The sequence below is a fragment of the Lacerta agilis genome, chromosome 16 (genome assembly GCF_009819535.1).
Source record: "Lacerta agilis isolate rLacAgi1 chromosome 16, rLacAgi1.pri, whole genome shotgun sequence".
NCBI lineage: Eukaryota > Metazoa > Chordata > Lepidosauria > Squamata > Lacertidae > Lacerta > Lacerta agilis.
The window spans coordinates 33,772,140-33,791,351 of NC_046327.1; the positions used below are offsets into that span (position 1 = coordinate 33,772,140).

At 50.5% G+C, this 19,212-nt stretch overlaps 1 protein-coding gene across 1 annotated transcript; it reads left to right on the top strand.

Annotated features, from left to right (window-relative positions):
- The first annotated feature begins 1,272 nt into the window (after nucleotides 1-1,272).
- On the top strand, nucleotides 1,273-13,960 carry LOC117060918 (nuclear factor interleukin-3-regulated protein-like). The gene is made up of 2 exons (XM_033173525.1): nucleotides 1,273-1,516; nucleotides 11,533-13,960. Exon 2 carries the CDS (start codon nucleotides 12,033-12,035, stop codon nucleotides 13,389-13,391), a length of 1,359 nt encoding a protein of 452 aa, XP_033029416.1. The 5' UTR covers nucleotides 1,273-1,516; nucleotides 11,533-12,032; the 3' UTR covers nucleotides 13,392-13,960.
- The last annotated feature ends 5,252 nt before the right edge of the window (nucleotides 13,961-19,212 follow it).

The window sequence follows — 19,212 nt, forward strand, 5'->3', positions numbered from 1 at the left end:
AGCAGCCGGCACCCCTTCCGTGTGGCGGCACGGCAAGTTTTAAGGCTGCAGCGTGCGAACAGCAGCACAGACGTTGTGCTGCTGTTCACGCGCTGCAGCCTTAAAACTTGCCGCGCGCCGGCAGCGCCAATCGCGGGGCGCCATCCCGAGTGTCACCTCCCCAAGGCGGTACCCAGGGTGGCCCGCTCCGCCCCTGTCTTAAGGAGTGGTTTTACCGCTGCCTCCTTCAAACAGGCAGGGACCACCCGCTCTTGTAAAGAGGCATTGATCACTCCCTGGCCCAACCAGCTGCTTCCTCCCTGCTGATTTTATCAGCCAAAAGGGACAAGGATCCAGGGTGCAAGCGGTTGCCCTGACCGATCCGAGCACCTTGTCCACATCCTGAGCCTTACCAACTGAAACTCATCCGACACAACAGGACTAGACTGTGCTCTGGACACCCCATGAGAGTCATCTGCTGTGACAGTAGAGTCAAGGTCTTGGTGGATGCAAGCAATTTTATCCTCAAAATATTTCGCAGACAAGTCACAGCGAACTACTGTTGGTTCTACCATCTGCTTTGGGCCAGCCAGTAAAATGCCCCGGAAAACCTCTGCCGTACAACATGATGAGGATGCAATGTAGACAGCAAAGTATGCCTTTTTTGCTGCCTTCACTGCCAATGGGTAGGCTTGATAATGAGCCCTTACCAGTGTTTGGTTGCTTTCATTCGGATCTAGCCTCCATTTGCGAGGAAAGCCAGGATGGCACAGGAGCTGGAGCACTGAACTCGGGGGACTCGGGTTCAAATCCCACGTGGTGGCTGACCTTAGGCCTAATCTTTGTCAGGATGAAATGGGCCAAGAGGATGTGTACACCTCCTTGTGCTGCTGAAAGATGGTAGAAAAATATAATGGATAAAAGAAGGCGGCACCAAGGGCATACGCAGAGTGCACCTCTCTCTGCACCGAAGAATTACAGAGCTCTTCGCACACAAACAGGGATTCATTCCCCACCCCACCCCCCGCCGGGGCCGTTTTAAATGGGAAAACCCTCGGAGCAAGGCGGCCCTTTATTCATTCCCTTGTTCGCACGCGCGCCGATGGGGTTGCGCACGCCTTTGGCCACCCGGCGGGGTTGGCGAGGGGAGGCCGCGCATCTTCCGCGAGGACCGCTCGCGGGCGGGCTCCGTCCGGCTCTTCCGCCCCCCGCCGCGGCGCCGGCGCCTCCCGCGTGGCTCTGCTCGTCGGGCTCCGGCCCAGCCCTCTCTCCCTCTCTTTCGCTGCCCCCCCGCCCCCTTCCCTTCCTCCCTGCGCCTTCCCTTCCCCCGTTTTGTTTTGTGCGGCGACTCCGGGAGCGTGACGGAGGAGGCGCTCAGAGCAGCGCTTATGCAACCGGCTGACCTACTAACACACATTCGCCGGGCGAAGGAAGGAGGGCGGCGGCGACGGCGGCGGAGCTGGGCGAGGAGGCAGGCGCTTGGCGGGGCGAGAGGAGCGCGACGGATCCCTGGACGCGGCCGCTTCTTTCCAAAGAGGTACCGGGGCTCGGGGCGCGTCTGCGATTGCGGGATCTAGGGCGCGGAGCTCCTCCCGCCCCTCCCCCGGCCAGGGCGGCGGCGGCGGCGGCTCCTGGGTCTCTGCTCGCCGGGCGCGCGGGTGCATGTGCGTGCGCGCTTTGTTTGTGGGAACGGTGTCTTGCGTGCAGCGAGCATGTGCAGCTTTGTTTTGGGGCTGCGTTTTTGTGCGTATGTGCCCAGCAACCCGCCCGCCCGTTCCTGCTCAAAGCAAAGCAAAGCAAAAGCTCGGGGGGACGCACAATGCAGCCGGAGAAGTTCTCCTGCACAGCCACTCGCGTTCTTGGGGTGAAGTGGAGCCGCGCGCGGGGCCGGTGGCAGCGCGGGGGAGACTCGCTTGCGCGCAACTCCCCCGGCTGGACTGTGCGCACACACGGCCCCGGCTCGCGCGCGGAACAACACTAGCAAGCCTGCGAGCGGGCCTCCTCTCCTGCCCAGCCTGACCTATTTTTTGGGGGGGGTGGGGAGGGCGTGAGGGTTTTGTGTGTCTGTGCGAGGCAGCCAAGAACCTTTTGACATGAAAGAAATGAGATTGGGGGAAGCTTGCTTTCTGGAGAAGATCGGTTTATCACCAGAGCCGGGAAGATGTCGTGGTGTGTTTTGCTTCTTGCTGCTGTTTCAGTAAAATAATTTGGGCATTCTGATGCACACGGGTTAAACAAACTTGCACGGGTTTGTTTGCAGCAGAGCTTCCCGCCTCAAAATATAGTGGAGTGCCTCTGAGCATGTGCAGGGTCGCTGCCACACTGTTGAGGAAGCATAGATCGATGCATGGCACCCGCGTGAAAGTGGGAGGGAAGAAGCTGGGTGAGGCGTGTCTAGCTGAAGAGAGTCACTTCCAAACAAGCTAGCGCGCTCTCTCTCTCTCTCTCCAAATGAAGTCCTCTACCTGACCACAGGAATGTGGGTAAGGAAGTGTGTAATCTGGGGACTGGTTGACGCAGCACAGTCAATTTCTCTCACGCAGCAACCCCCCTCCAGTCTTGCCACTTGCACAACTCTATACCCACACAAACAAAACCGTGCACCCTCTGTTCTGCAGGGGTTGGGCAGAAAGCAGGTTGGTTGACCTGGCCAAATGATGGGACAGCAGCTTGTCCTTGCTTGTTACAGAGATTATTGCCAAGAATAAGGAACTAGGTGATCTAGAAGTGCACCCCTTATCTCGTAACACAGATCATTTATGACTTAACTGCAAGGTGAGATTGAGCATGCTCTCTTGCTTTCTAAACTTAAAATACAAAAGTGGACTCCAGGGATTTTAGTTAAAGAGAGAAAACCACACAGGGCTGATTACCTCTTCTTTGTCATCTGTGTATACTCTGCTAAAATTAAATTTCTGCATCAAGGTAAATCTAGATTCTGTACTGGGGGAATGCAGTATCCTGGAGGATTGCTGAAAGTACGTAGCTCAAGTAAACCTCTAACATCCTGGAGGGACCCTGAATTTCCATCCCTGCTGTACATCTTGCCTAGCTCAGGCTCTTATTTAGGACTAAATATTGTTCAAAAGGCAGCATATCAGCTTTTGAGTTACACAACACGTTGCTTAGTCTAGATGGTGATTTTCCTTGCTTTCGAATATGTTTCTGTTCATCTTCCCCACATGTAGAAGTACTATTTCCTTTAAAACACTTTCTTAACTATCCAGTCACAGGAAGGGCTGTGTGTAACTCAAAAGCTCACACATTGCATTAGAAACACTGATTGTGTAATGGACAGTATTTCTCTGATTGTGATCTTTGCTCTGCCAGGCTGAGCGGGTCAGCTGATTTTTTTAAAGTACAGCAAATTACTATTAGGAATACACTCACAATCCTCTTCCCACACAAAGATAAACACACCGTCTGCAGATGTGTGCTCATGTGCATTCACAAGTACAAATGGATAAATATATTTAAGGGTCTGAGATGGGAGTTTGTGGATAGGAATCTATGACAAAATCACCCTATTTACCCCATCTTAATTAATAGCGACTAGCATGAGTTTGGCCAAACTGCGGGAGGCAGTGGAGGATAGGGGTGCCTGGCGTGCTCTGGTCCATGCGGTCACGAAGAGTCAGACACGACTGAACAACAACACCAAATTAATAGCTACCACCTAGATCCATCTAACCTTTACTGCTGTAGAATCATAGAATTATAGAGTTGGAAGAGACCACAAGGGCCATCCAGTCCAACCCCCTGCCAAGCAGGAAACACCATCAAAGCATTCCTGACAGATGGCTGTCAAGCCTCTGCTTAAAGACCTCCAAAGAAGGAGACTCCACCACCACACTCTTTGGTAGCAAATTCCACTGCCGAATAGCTCTCACTGTCAGGAAGTTCTTCCTAATGTTTAGGTGGAATCTTCTTTCTTGTAGTTTGAATCCATTGCCCCGTGTCCGCTTCTCACCCCCTCCTTTCTTTTAAAGCATGCACTGAAAGTTTATAAAAAGCCCATAGCCACCCTGATTTCATAGAAACACAGAATTGTAGAGCTGGGAGGGACCCAGTGGATCATCTAATTCAGTTCCCAGCAGTGCAGTAATTTTGAGCATGGTGTCCCTCCTCCAAAGTGCTCAGGACACCCCCCACCACAACCACCTTGTAAGGTAGGCCGAGTGTGCATCTGGCCTGAGGTCACTCTGTGAGCAGGACTTAACCAAGGTCTTGGCAACCTGCGCCTGCCACTATCCTGCTGAGGGCTCTCTGATCCAGGTCAAGTGAAACCTTGATCACATAACCTGGGTGGAGTTGGCTGGCTAGTTAGAGTTGGTAAGAAACACTCAGGGCTGCTGAGTGGAACCTCTGGGTGGAGTCACAGTGCAAACAGCATCGGTTGTGTATGTTCCATTTGCAGGATATAGGCCTACTTGCTTCCTTTCTTGTGCTTTGAGGGAGTCGGAGAGGTGTTTGGGCTGTCAAACCGCTAGATTTACCCACCTCCCTGCAACACACTGAGCACCGAACAGATTTCTTCAGTCTCTTGTTTCCCGTTCTGCTACCACTAGTCACCACTCCCCTCCCAGAACTCAGACTCGGAGCAAAGCGTTCCTGCTCCCGTCCTCCTTTGCCACACCCTGCGCTGTTCCCCCTGCTGTGCCCTAAACATCAAGGCATTGGTTGGTTTCCAGAGCCAAACACAATTACAGGCACCTGAGTCATTTCAACAGCTATGCAAAACTTGTAACCCCAGTCGTGGCCAACAGCTTAGGCTCCTGGGAGGAGATCAGTATGTTCCTTAGCAGTGGAAACTCTGGACAAAGTCTAAGCAAGAGAGAGAGAGAGAGAGAGCACATACGTACGTGCTGTTGTGTAGCACGGAATGGTTTGCTTGCTGCCACATGCAAAGCCTCGCCCCAGAGTTGAGCAATCTTTGCTTTAGAAAGCCTTTCCTGCACCCTTGAGGAGGCTCAGCAGGCCAAAAACTCGCATACAGAGCAGCGAGGGGGAGGCGTCGTCCGGAGGGAGGTGGGGATGGCAGAGTCAGTTGTGAAATCGGAGAGGTTGGTGGCCAGTCAGCGACAGAGCAGAGCTTGGCTCTTAAGGTTGCCCGTAGGAATGGCTGCTGTTTCACTGGCCTCTGTACGTTTAGCAGCAGCAGCTTGCGCTCCAGACACCAGACAGTGATAAGTCACCGTCTGGTGTGGACAGAGCTTTGCCTGCTAATGTTTACAGAGCAAAACTCATTAAAAAGAAAAGCTCAGAAGCTGTCCAGGCTGCCTTCCTTTTGCCCCCTGCTTATTTGGCAACCCACACCTTCTCCTGCACGGGCTGGAGCTGGTGGCAGTTGTGGCCCATCACTTCAGCAGGGCCCAGTTGGGCAAGGCCTGGTTTCTGCCAGGAGCGGCTTGTGCCCGACTCCGCGGCCATTTGCAGGGTACCTGCCGCTAAGTGAGCCACCTCTTGTGTCTCTTCCCCCTTGGGCTTCCACTGTAGGGAACCTCAAAGTGTGTCTTGACCTACTTAGCCCTAACCACTACCCTAATTTGTTCATCATATTTGTATTGCACCTTTCAGAGGCCCAAAGTGATGTGTGTGTGTGTGTGTGTGTGTGTGCGTGCGCATAGTGTGTGTTTTAACTCACCATGATCTGATGAAGGCCACTCAACGCCTGGAGGGCAATTTGAATCCATGCTCCCCAGCCATGCCCAGGACTTGATCCGTCGGTGTCCTGGGGTGGAAATTAATGTAATCTTGGCCTAGGAGTGCCACTAGGGTTGCCATACCTCTGGGATTTTCTGGACATAGCCAGTATTCAGCATCGGGGGGGGGGGGGGGCGAAAATCGCTGAAATGTCCATGAAAATCTGGACGCATGCAGCCCATGTCTTTTGGGTTGTTGTTGTTGTTGTTGAGATCAGCAAATTTGGCAAAGAAAATCTCAGCAGCTTTTGAGCCCAGACCTTTCACTTTTTAAAATATGGCAGCTCTAAGGGCCCCCTTCTTCACAAACTTACTCTTTAGCAGTCAGCCTGTTTTTCAGCTGCCTCATTTCTATGTGTCAGGCTAGCTAAGACCCCAGAGCTCTCCCTCCACCTGCCAAAAGTGAAACCTGTAGCTTGATCTTTTCCTGACCCCCCCTCCCTTGTCGATGTTACCATTTGAGATTTTCTGCTTTACGACATCGTCATCTGCACCGTCCCCGCAGCCCCGTATTGTATGATTGCCGCCTTTGTCTCTGTGTGTTTAACACACTGCCAGATGGGCAAAACATCAACAGGTACATTTCCCCTACCGCTGTATTTTAAGGTACGCCTGTTAAATTTCTGCCTGCCGCGCTGCTTACATAATGCCTCGGTGGGGGGGTGGGGGAGTGGCAATCCTAGTGTGTGTGTGTGTGTTTAGAGATTTGATTATGCAGAATATTGTCTACTGATGAGGAAGGGAAAGGGGAGGAGTAAGAAGAATTACAGTGGCTCATCTCCAACCCGGAGAGGAACAGAACATTCCTGCTTGGAAAGCAGACACTGTCATGTAATGTTACATCAGTAAGCGGTGGTGGAAGCCCTGCAGGGAGGGAGCACAGAGGAGGGGATCTCGTTTTGGAAGCTGCTAGTCATAGGGCTAAGCAAAGGGAAAGAACCTGCAGAGCAAACAATATCAGCCACCTAAGGAAGAAGACGTGGAAGGGTTTATCTGCCACGGGCAGTCCAAAGTTACTCGGGAAATCTATGACTGAAGAGGGAATGTTGCTCCTGCCCCGGCTTGTCCTGTTTTATGGAGATGAAGTGGGAAAAACCGAAGTTGCTGAATTTGTGTGTTGTGCTGCTCTTAAAGGAAGGGCGGGTGATGGAGTTGGTGACTCTGACAGTAGCTGTCAGAGCAGCTTCTTATGATCTCTGCTTGCAATTCCCCCTCTACGCATCTGCTAACCGAGGATAAGCTTCACCGTGGAAGGTGAAGGGCAGATAATTGCTCCTGAACCAACCTTCTCAGGAAGACATAAAGTGGTGACCAAAGGCCATTAAGTAATTAATTCTAGGCCTTAATTGACATGAACAACAAGTAAATCACGGGGCCCGGATGGCATCCACCTGAGAGTTCCCCAGGAACCCAATATGAAATTGCTGAAACAAAATAAAATAAATTCCTTCCAGTAGCACCTTTGTTGTTGTTCAGTCGTTCAGTCGTGTCCGACTCTTCGTGACCCCATGGACCAGAGCACGCCAGGCACCCCTATCCTCCACTGCCTCCTGCAGTTTGGCCAAACTCATGCCAGTCGCTTCGAGAACACCGTCCAGCCATCTCATCCTCTGTCGTCCCCTTCTCCTTGTGCCCTCCATCTTTCCCAACATCAGGGTCTTTTCCAGGGAGTCTTCTCTTCTCATGAGGTGGCCAAAGTAGCACCTTAGAGACCAACTAAGTTTGTTATTGGTATGAGCTTTCGCGTGCATGCACACTTCTTCAGATACACCTGTAACATGAAATTGCTGGTCTTCCACCAGAAATAGGTAACTTGTCCGTAATATCAGCCTCCACGTTTTAGGATTGGAAAGAGACCAACACAATACCATTAAAAAGGGGGGGAGGGATGGGGGTTCTGGCAAACCGCAGGCTGGCTAGTTTAACGTGTTCCAGGAAACTTGTGAAAAACAGGGACTCATCCAGGAAAGATGGTCAGACCTTCATATATTCTGAAAGGCTCCTGTGGATCACTAAGATTTGGCATCCCCTTCCCTTAAATTTGGCAATGTAACATTCTGTAAATCTTATCCACACTTTCACTGAAATTGAATCCTGCAACACTGAATTTGCGTTCTAAGTGGTGTGCAAACTTGCTTACTTGTGTGTCTGCATTGATTACTGCTCCTTCTCTTCACGTTGTGCTTTTTGTCGTCTAGTAGAGGAGAAACAAGAGCCCTTTACTTCTCCTGTTCTGATCCAGAATATTTTCCATTGCAAGCACCCCAATTCCCTCTGAGCTGGACCATCTCAGTTCCTTAAGGCTCAACCTCTTATCTGAAGGTTGTAACCTTTATTAAGCTGGGAGCCATTTCTCCCTAGCCTCAGATACGTGGGTCATGGGCTATTTGTGAGTGGCAAAGCACTCTGCCCATGCTCAGATGCACTTTCGAGTTAATTTGCTTGTTTGTTTCTGATCTTCTTTTTTTTAAGGAATTTATTGGTATTTTAACAAATTACAAAAAATACATACAAAACACAAGCGACAAAATACAAAACAAAAAACGTAATACAATACATGAAAACACAACTAAAACAACAAAAACACACCTCACATTCAAACATCTATTTAACTATTCTAATCTTATTAATAATCTTACTTGGGGGACTTCCTCACGCCCTCTCTTCTGCGTTCATTTCAAATATACTGTAGTAACTTTGTAACTACTTTAACTCTCCTTTTACAACTGATCTTAATCCTTATCTATCATCTTATATCTATCACCTTATTCTTAACAGAAATACATAAAATAGAAAAAAAATCACAATTCTATCTTCTACTTTTTATCCACGTCGAATGAATCTGCATTTAAACGTTTTATTTGGTTTAACTCCAGAAGTATTCCAGCACATCTAACCATAGGCCAGGGGCTCTAGCTGTGCATCCATCCCGGTATATTGACCTCCTTTGCAGGCTGTAAGCCTCGCTGCCCCAGGGAGGTGACGCAGACTGAGAAGTAGGTCATGCCGCTATTCGTGCCCCAGCTCGCTGCATCCTGGTTGCACACACCCAGCCCATCCTGCTGGCAGCTCCACGTGCCACCCAAGACATGAGGCCAGAGCCCATAGGCGGGTCAGGGTGTGGGATTTGGGTTGTTTAGCTGGAAAATTATTTTCTTGACTTGACCCAGAATGAGAAATAAATGCATGGGTCAAGGAAAGAGTTGAAGAGGAGATGTGGCCCGGGAACAACTAGGGTGAAGAAAGTAATTGCAGGAAGCTCAACAGATTTCAACGCAAAACAGAAATGTAGAGTTGGAATGGACCCCAAGGGTCATCTAGTCGAACCCCCTGCAGCAACGTGAGGCTCGAACCCATGTCCCTGAGATTAAGAGTCTCATACTCTACCAGCTGTCACATTAGCAATTGCATCCTTTCAGCTGGATAGTGTTTGTTTGTTTAAAGCATTTCCCCCTGTTCTTTCAGCTGAAAAGGCCCCTAGAGTGACTTAACAACAACCAGTAACAAGACAGCCCCTGGCCTCAGGTTTATATTCTAAAAGACATGACACACAAGGAAAAGGGGATGGGGAGGGAGGAGGGGGAAAGCAAGCTCAGGCACCCAGGTACAGTTATTGCGCCAACCAGCTGGGATGGAAACAGGCAAAATAACATCTGAAAACCCTGGCTCCAAACTCCCATCATTTAAGCGAACACGTCCTAATTTATATAGTCACATAGGAAGCTGCCTTATACAAAGTCAGACTGTTGTCTGCACAGTCTTGCAACGGCCCTCCTGCGTTTCAGGCAGGGGTCGTATAATAATAATAATAATAATAATAATAATAATAGAATTGATATACCACCCTATACCTGGAGGTCTCAGGGTGGTTCACATAATGAAATCAAAATATAAAACCACGAAATACATAATCAAAATAAAAACAACCTAATAACCCCCCCAAAAAAAACCCCACCACATTTTAATTGGCATGTATATAGTGCTTGTAGCCTCATTAGCAACAAGGCACACTGACACTCATTTGGTCACAAGCTGCATAACAGTTTCATATCTGATCGTCAAGGGATCTTGTGGCTTTGGATTGTGTCATATTTTCCATTTATTTTTATTTTTGAAGGGAGGGGGAGGATAATAGAGACCTGCTTTAAAAAAATACTCTTTTTATCTCAAATTGTTTTTTATGAAATATGGAACACCCCCACTTAATATCTCTCCCCCCCCCATGGTTTGGCTAGTGAATTCTAGTTCCTTCCAGCCTGTTCATATGAAACAAATAAAGCTTTTTCCTTAAAAGAAAAAGAAAAAAACGTTTACACAGTGCCCTGCCTAAGTGATGGTGCTCCCATTGCTTCCTCTGTAAAAATTATGCACGTCAGAAAAAAAAGTTGTGCTTCATTGAAGAAGCCCAGAGCAGCAGCCAAATGAGCAAACCACGTCTGGGGTGTGTGTGCCCTGGTGGGATATTCTACCCAGCCCCTCTCGCTCCCTCCGCCAGCAAGCTGTGGTCTGTGGGCAAATGGCACAGCGACATGCCAGTCACATTGAAGGCTGCCCTGGACAATGCCCTAGTTGTTTGCAGCCTCCTCCTCCCGCAGCTCCACGTAATATCTCCCCCTGCCTCCCTGCCTCTATTGTCTCTTTGTGCAGAAACAGTTTCTAGGCCAGTAGGTTGTTGGCGCTGTGCCTGTGCTCTCTTTTCTGGAGCTGTTGTGCAATCCATAATCATCAGACCTGTTTTGACTGCTTGGCTTGATAAATATTCAGTGTTTACTGACCTATATTCCCGCTGCTTGTGCCTGATGCGCGTAGATCACATGCAAAGGGAAAGAAGAGATGGGGGGGGAGCGCCACCGCCATGGGGGAGCGTGCCACTACGTACACATGACCCTGGCTTTCTCAGGGGAGGGGAGCTGCAGCATTCCTCTGTATGTGTCATGGTGTCCAGGAGGAGTGGCGGCACCTCGCTTTTCCTTATACTACCTCCTTTGCCTGGTGGCCTGATTCCTCAGTAGTCAGAACGGGGCCAGGCGACTGCTTGCCTTGGATCCATAGGTTTTGCGGATCGTATTCCCAGCCTGGCTTCGTTCATCACACACACAAACAAACACAGAGCCTGGATGAGGTTGTGTGTGTGTGTGTGTGTGTGTGTGTGAGAGAGAGAGAGAGAGAGAGAGAGAGAGAGAGAAATGGGATTGGTTTTCCTGTGAGAGGGGAAAGAGAAAGCTCTTCTCGAGGTTTGAGAAATAATGGGCAGCTGTGCACGGACATGTTTGGGAACGGCATTGGAGTAAATGGAACACATCCCCTAGTCGACCACCCTAAATTCAGGTTGCAACCATTTCCTTTCTTTAAGGGCCCCCTCTGTGCTGCAAATAGTTTGCATGCAGCTCCTCTTCCTTAGCTTGGCTTGTGCCCTTTATATGTGTCATGCGCCCCTTCTATGTCCAGAAGTCATTACAATGTGCGGTGCTGCCGGGGGCCCCTGTAGCAGAAGACTGGTTTGGGTTGCATGTTTCAAGTAGGCGGGGATACTGTGCGCAGCATGTGCGCATGGTAGACACTGTGCATTGAACAGCAAGCAGAACTTTTGCATGTATATACATAAAATCCTTTTTGGGGAGGGGGTGTTTGGGCCCCCCCCGAAGGGAGTGACCCCACGCAGGTGTGACCCCACCCACTGTGTGCAACCACTCATATTTCTGGAGGGAACTGGAATGTGGGGTGTGGTCCTTGTCTGCCAGGGGCTGTGGCTCTGCTGCCTGAACCTGCTGGATTATGTAAATGGAGCCTGAGGTGTGTGACAGCACTGGGCAGAGATGTAACACCCTCCTTTTGTGTCCTTCCTCCTTAGGCGTTTCACTCCCTTCTGGGCCTGACGCAGCGGTTGCCACTGGCTCCTTCATTTCCCACTGCGCCTGCCAGCCAGTAACATCTCTGCTCTTGCCGTCGGCCGGTGTCTGGATTCAAAGCCCCGCAGGTCTTCCAGGGAATGGAAGGTCATCTTCTGGATAGCAAAGAGTGACCAGAAAGTCTTTGATTGCCTGAGCCAAAAGAATTCCTGCTCCTCTGGGTGTCCTGGAAGATGCTCTCCTTCTGCTGGACAGTTCCCTTTGCACCTGTGGGAACACGGAGGAGCCCGTTTGACTGTTGCAGCTGGAGGACAGCTCAAGGCTATATTGTAAGTAGCACCTCTGGCAGTACAGTTTGACAACAGCGTTGGGCGGAGAGTTTGGCAAGAAGTACCCTTTCCAGCTTCAGCAGCAATTGGAGGGTAAACCTCCAAAGGGCAGGCAGGCAACAAGCACCTGAACGTTTGTGCCGAGGGATCGCCAGACCTCCGCCGGCGACGCCATGGAGAGTCTCAACTCGCCCACGCTGTGTTCGGCAGGGAGCTTCCCTGGATTCCACCAGGACGGCATGATGCAGCGAGCCCGGGCGCTGAAGGGCAAGCCGAGTGCCAACTGCCGCCGGAAGCGGGAATTTATCTCTGACGAGAAGAAGGACGCCAGCTACTGGGAAAAGCGCCGGAAGAACAACGAGGCCGCCAAACGCTCGCGGGAGAAGCGCCGTTTCAATGACTTGGTCCTCGAGAACAGGGTGATGGCTTTGAACGAGGAGAACGTGCGGCTCAAGACGGAGCTTCTGCAGCTCAAGCTGCGCTTCGGCCTCATCAGCACGGCGGCCTTCATGGAGAAGAGCCAGCAGCTGAGCGCCGCCAGCGCCAACGCCATGGCCCACTTCTACGAGAGCAGCGACGGCAGCATGTACTCTGGCAGCTCTTTGTCCCGGGCGCATCACTCAGAGGACTCCTCCGAGACGGAGCAGTCGAGTCGGGACAGCGGCAGTGTGTCCGCGGCCAAGTATTCGTCCCGGGGCTCCCTCTCGGACATGTCGGACGGCTCGTCTCGGGACAGCCCCATGCCGCAGACGCTCGGGGAAGCCCAGGCGGTCAGCCGAGCCTACGGCGAGGCTCCCCCGCAGCACCACCCAGAGCCCAAAACCCCGGTTCCTCGCGGGGTCATCCTCTTCAGCGCCAATGGCTTTACCGCAGTGGCAGCCCCCCAGCCTTTGTTTCCTGAGCGGGAAGAGCGGGTAGGAGGACACGGTGTGGCTGAGGCTCCCAAAAGCCCCTGCATGGAGCAGGAAGGCCACAGCCAGCGGGAGGAGCTGCTCCCCAACCCAGGGTACTGCACAAAGCCCCCGAGCTACAGCACGCCCAGTGGTTATTTGGAGGGGGATCTGCCCCGAGTGGAGCACATGAGGAAGGCTCAGGAGCCCCAATCCCCCTTTGAAGGCTACAGCAGTGAGGAGAGCGGGGAAGAGCGCAGCTGGGGCGGCTCGCCTGTTCCCTATCCAGGGCCACTGGATGCCCACCCTGATGTCCGGACAGCAGCTCTCCCTCACAAGCTTCGCCTCAAGTGCAGGGCCCATAGCAGCGGCGTTCAAGAGCTGTTCCCTAGTTCTAGCACTGTCCCAGCCGGCTGCTGTCAGGATGCTCCTGTGGCACCGGACTGGGTCGGCGACCGGCCTGAGGAGATGTCGGTCTTGGTGCGGCAAGCGCTGCTCCTCAACGAGCAGCCGGCCACAGGGGGCGCCCTGGAGAGACTTCTGTGCCGTGGCTCCGGCGTCCATTCGGACAACTCAGTGCCCAAGGACCATGTCAGACAGTGGGAGGAAGGTTGCCATGACGATGGCCCTCGGGCCACTTGAAAGAGGCTCGGGTGTGGGTAAAAAAATGGTGGGCTTTTGTTTTTTAAACTGATCTGGGGTTTTGTATACGAGAGAAATTCTGCAAGGCAGGATCAGCCTTGGATTTGGGGAGCGGAAGCGGGCCTTCGTCCACTCAGACCCCAGGGCCACAGGATCGAGCAGAGTGGCAATCATGAGACATGAAGGGATCGTGACCTGGCTGGACTTGAAAGGGGTCTCATGAAAAGGCGGGCTGTGGAGCTACTGAGACCTGGAAGTTGGTGGCCTCCCTGCTTGGACAGGCCAGGGATTCAGCACGTGGAGGGGAACCTGTCTCTAAGCTCTGCTGGCTTTCCAGTCAGTCACTGCAAGGATATTGTTACTTGAGCTGATTTTGGGGCATCGAGATCCACGGAGAAGTTGGCATCTAATCCACCCTTTGCTGGTGCCGAGGCTCCTGGGTAGCTTCAACTGGCACAGCTGGTGGTTTGCCAGGGACTGCATCATCTTCTGAGTCAGAAACTGCTTGGTTGGACAGAAATATTTGTGATTTTAAATACTAAAATAAATGTGCAGAAAATTTCAAGAAATGCCGAGGAATTGCTGAGTATTACTTGGGAGTGGAAACAGATTAGCATAAAAGGGATGTACGGCAGTGGTGCCTTATCTATCAACCAGGGCAGCCAAATGTTGCACAGGAAAGGATTCGAGTGTTTTGTCTTCGAGTGTTTTACATAAATTTGTACGGTGTGTCACCATCCAGGATCCACCAGGTGGCTCAATCCATAGCTTTTGTACAGCACCCACCCACCCTCCATTGAAGTAGTGGATTTGAACTGTCCATCCTAAAATATGCATATAAGAACAGCATAAGGCCGAGAACTTATTCTTCCTAAGCCTGACAGAGTAAGAAAGTCTTAACCTCATTTCTCAAAACACAGCAGGGAGTAAGAATAGGCCAAAGCTTTTCCCCAGCTGGGTTGCTGCTCCCACAAAGGGCCCTTCTCCTCGGCTCGAGGTTGGCCCTTTCCAAAGATCCTGGGGCCCAAGGAAGTTCATAAGGGAATTGCCGTGACCCCAAGCCATGTGGGATTGTGAAAGTCAGCATTTAATGTAGAAACAGGTAGTCAGGGCAGTTATTTCAGCCCACGTGTTAGGAATCTTGTAGGTACATCTAAGTTCAAAGCCTCATTTGGGAGGGCTTTGCATTGTGTGACTTCAATCATTTCGCCTCCTCTTGGAGGAACGAAACCACACCTGGCTTTCTCCCTGCCAGTGAGTCTAGGACGGAGATGCTGAATGTCAGGCCTGGAGTAGTTCACATCAGCCCCTATGAATGTTGTTGGACTCCAGCTCCCATCAGGCCAACACCAACACGACCAGTGTGGTCAGGCATGAGGGGAGGTGCTAGAGGACCACAAGTTCCCTGTCCCTGCCCTCGAGGATGTTTAGGATTACAGGTGTGGGTTGTTTGAGAGGTTGAGGTGTGCCAAGGGTTGGGTATGGCCTCTGCTTCAGGCTGCGTAAACCTGGCCAGGTTGCCTGTAAGTTTCATAGTGTTTGTTTCGTTTTCCTACCAGTGGTACACTAGGAGGAGAACACATTACCTTTTTTTTTTTTTTGTAATGATGAGGAACAAAAGTGTCTGCTACTGGATACAGAATGCTGCGTGTGGAGCACAGGAAGAGTCTGGAGGGCTCAGACATGGGACCGTCAGTATCCTGTCTCCCAATGAAATGCTTTTGGGAAGGTCACACATGGTGCATTAAAGCAGCAGCCTTACCTCACTTGGGTGCCCTCCAGCAACTGGTCGGAGGTGCACTGCCTCTGAACATGGAAGCTCCACTTAGCTATTACGGTTAACCGAATCAGTTATTGCTGTCCCCGCTCTTCCCTGTGGAAGCAATGAGTGCAAGATGTAAACTAGCTGTAGGGGCAGCAAAATGTGTCAGGACTGCCTGTGGGATTCAGAGACTAGACTTCTGCGATGCTAATGTGGCCATTCTAAAAATTTGAGGTTTATTTATAATTTCCACCTTAGCGCAGGCTTTCCTATTAGCAGACTAGGAGCAGGTAAGGTTTGACTCGGAGTAGCAGTTGTGTTTCCGCGCTATGTTGAGCCTGCACAGACACCCCCATCCACTGGCTTTTTGCATCTCTTTGAAGGCAAGCAGCGACTCGCCTGTCCCTGCGCTTCCTCATTCTGCCACATCTCTGGGTCAGGGTAGGATTATCCGCGATTAGCAAGGGCAAGAAGAAAGTGCCGTTAAAAGTAGGTCATCGGCTGCGCACACCCCCTGCCTGCCCGCCCCTTCTGCTTGCACACGCATTGCTTGAGGGTGCTTGGCAGCCAGTGTTGTGTACCATGAAAGCAGCCCATCAGAATGCCTGGCCTGTGTTGCCATGGCAGCGGCAGCCTGGGATAAAAAGATAGAGAACAGAATAGGATAGCCAGGATTGGGGGTTGGGGGCAGCCCATGTAGTTGTTCTGTATGGACAGCTTTGGAGGCGAGCAAGCTCCCGAATCTGTGGCACCAAATTACAAGGACATTGCAATATTTTTGAGGCAAATAGGCAGTGGAGAGACAAAGGCTCAATGCTTACAGAGAAGTATTGAGCAGGTGGCAAGTTTTCCACTCGCGGGGATGAAGCTAGTAAAATGCGGGCTAGACAATGCTACCATTCAGTGGATTTGTAACTGGCTGACTGACCGAACCCAAAGGGTACTCATTAACAGCTCCTCTTCATCCTGGAGAGAAGTGACTAGTGGGGTGCCACAGGGTTCTGTCTTGGGCCCAGTCTTATTCAACATCTTTTATCAATGACTTGGATGATGGGCTTGAGGGCATCCTGATCAAGTTTGCAGATGACACCAAATTGGGAGGGGTGGCTAATACCCCAGAGGACAGGATCACACTTCAAAATGACTTAAAGAGATTAGAGAACTGGGCCAAAGCAAACAAGATGAATTTTAACAGGGATAAATGTAAAGTACTACACTTGGGCAAAAAAAATGAAAGCCACAAATACAGGATAGAATCATAGAATAGAATAATAGAATCATAGAGTTGGAAGAGACCACAAGGGCCATCCAGTCCAACCCCCTGCCAAGCAGGAAACACCATCAAAGCATTCCTGACAGATGGCTGTCAAGCCTCTGCTTAAAGACCTCCAAAGAAGGTGACACCTGGCTTGAGAGCAGTACATGTGAAAAGGATCTAGGAGTCTTGGTAGACCATAAACTTGACAAGTGTCAACAGTGTGATGCAGCAGCTAAAAAAGTCAATGCAATTCTGGGCTGCATCAATAGGAGTATAGCATCTAGATCAAGGGAAGTAATAGTACCACTGTATTCCGCTTTGGTCAGACCTCACCTGGAATACTGTGTCCAGTTCTGGGCACCACAATTCAAGAAGGATACAGTGGTGCCCCGCTAGACGAAAATAAATCGTCCTGCGAAAATTTTCGTCTAGCGGGTTTTTCGTCTAGCGAAGCGGCAATGGAAGCCGCGCTTTCACTAGACAAAAAAAAAAGACGAAAATTTTTTTGCCTTGCGAGGCAGCCCCATAGACTTTTTCATCTTGCAGGGCTGCCTTCCGCTAGACGAATGCCTTCGTCTAGCGAGTTTTTCGTCTTGCGAGGCATTCGTCTAGCGGGGCACCACTGTACTGACAAGCTGGAACATGTCCAGAGGAGGGCAGCCAAAATGGTCAAAGGCCTGGAAACAATGTCTTATGAGGAATGGCTTAGGGAGCTGGGTATGTTTAGCCTGGAGAAGAGAAGGTTAAGGGGTGATATGATAGCCATGTTCAAATATATAAAAGGATGTCATATAGAGGAGGGAGAAAGCGGACATGTGGCAATGGATTCAAACTACAAGAAAGAAGATTCCACCTAAACATTAGGAAGAACTTCCTGACAGTAAGAGCTGTTTGACAGTGGAATTTGCTGCCAAGGAGTGTGGTGGAGTCTCCTTCCTTGGAGGTCTTTAAGCGGAGACTTGACAGCCATCTGTCAGGAATGCTTTGATGGCGTTCCCTGCTTGGCAGGGGGTTGGACTGGATGGCCCTTGTGGTCTCTTCCAACTCTATGATTCTAAGCAGGGTGGAAAAGTTACACCCCTCTAGTTTGTGTATGTCGGGATGCTCTGAAGGCAGAGGAGCAGAGCTAGCAAAAAGAAGAGAATATCACAGAGTCACCTCCAACCCCCACCTTGGCAGCCCTATAGGCAAAGGGGGCACACATCAGAGCTGGAATTTGCAAGTCAAAACAAATTGATTCCCTAACCCGTTTATGAACCGGGACTCTGGAATGTCTTAACGGTAACACTGTAAATGACACCTGGGTGTTACTTAACTCTGGTGTCAGTTGGCAGCCTCCACCTTCTGCCACAAGCTGCCTTTGAAACATAACCATATCTGAAGAATTGTGCATGCACACGAAAGCTCATACCAAGAACAAACTTAGTTGGTCTCTTAAGGTGCTACTGGAAAGAATTTTTTAAAATTTTGTTTTGGGTGGAATAAGGGTTAGGGTTTAGGACAGGGGTCCCCAAACTAAGGCCCGGGGGCCGGATGCGGCCCAATCATCTTCTAAATGTGGCCCACAGATGGTCCGGGAATAGCGTGTTTTTACATGAGTAGAATGTGTGCTTTTATTTAAGATGCATCTCTGGGTTATTTGTGGGGCAGAGGAATTCGTTCATTTCCCCCCCCCCAAAAAAAATATAGTCCGGCCCCCCACAAGGTCTGAGGGACAGTGGACCGGCCCCCTGCTGAAAAAGTTGCTGACCCTTGGTTTAGGATCTGCAGTTAGTTAGGGTAGGCAGGAATCTGGAATGGACTCTTGGAGAAGAAATTACAGAAGCACAGCTTGGCTCAGGTATGGTCAACCCACATCATCATGTCATTCTGTTAGCATGAATAGGCCCTGGAAAGCTAGTGCACTGGGGGGGGGGGAACTAAACGTGTGATGGACCACTTGCTTTAAAGCCTGGATGTGAAACAAGGTCTCCTTTGCAGTATATGCACCCATATACTGGGTCCTTGAGGGAGGAAGCAAAGATGCATACAATCACTTGCCTATTCAGAGATTGTAGAACCTGCTTCTTGAAATCCTGAAAACATTTGAACCCAAAACCATTTGTGTAGAAAGTGGACCCAGAACAGCCTTCTCCTTGGCACTGAGGTGGAGTGCTGGAAACGTGGAAAATGTTCGCAAAAGCTCTTATTACCTAATGTGATGGCTATCATTGTTCCTGTGCCTCTTCGCCATTTGGAAACTTGTGTTGGTAAGCTGGGCGATGAGGTGGCAAGCTGCCAGGCAAGCCCTGAACTGAGAAACAATGAGTGACCCAGAAACCACACGAAGCCATTTCCACTGGCTGCTGGGATCCAGGTGACTGCCCGGTCACCTTTCCTCTCAGGAGCCACTGCCTTCCAGGCACTGCTGAGTCACTCTGCAAGGCAAGGAGATGTTGACAGCTCAGTCCAGACTGTCACGAGTACCTAGTGGGTGTCTCCAGGAAAGAAGCGGTACCTTCCTCTTAACCAGTGCCCCTGTGGAGGTACTGCCTATCATTAAGAATTGCACCACTTTGCTCAGCCAGTGTGGTGTAGTGGTTAAGAGTGGTAGACTCGTAATCTGGGGAACCAAACTCCAAACTCTTCTTCTTCTTCTTCTTCTTCTTCTTCTTCTTCTTCTTCTTCTTCTTCTTCTTCTTCTTCTTCTTCTTCTTCTTCTTCTTCTTCTTCTTCTTCTCCTTCTTTCCATTTCCAGGGCTAGCATGCAGAAGGCACAAAGGTTTAGCAGGATTAGAGAGCAAAGGGAGAAACCAAGATTG

Excerpts from the sequence above, each read along its gene's own strand:
- LOC117060918 (XM_033173525.1), top strand. The coding sequence starts at position 12,033 with ATGGAGAGTCTCAACTCGCCCACGCTGTGTTCGGCAGGGAGCTTCCCT.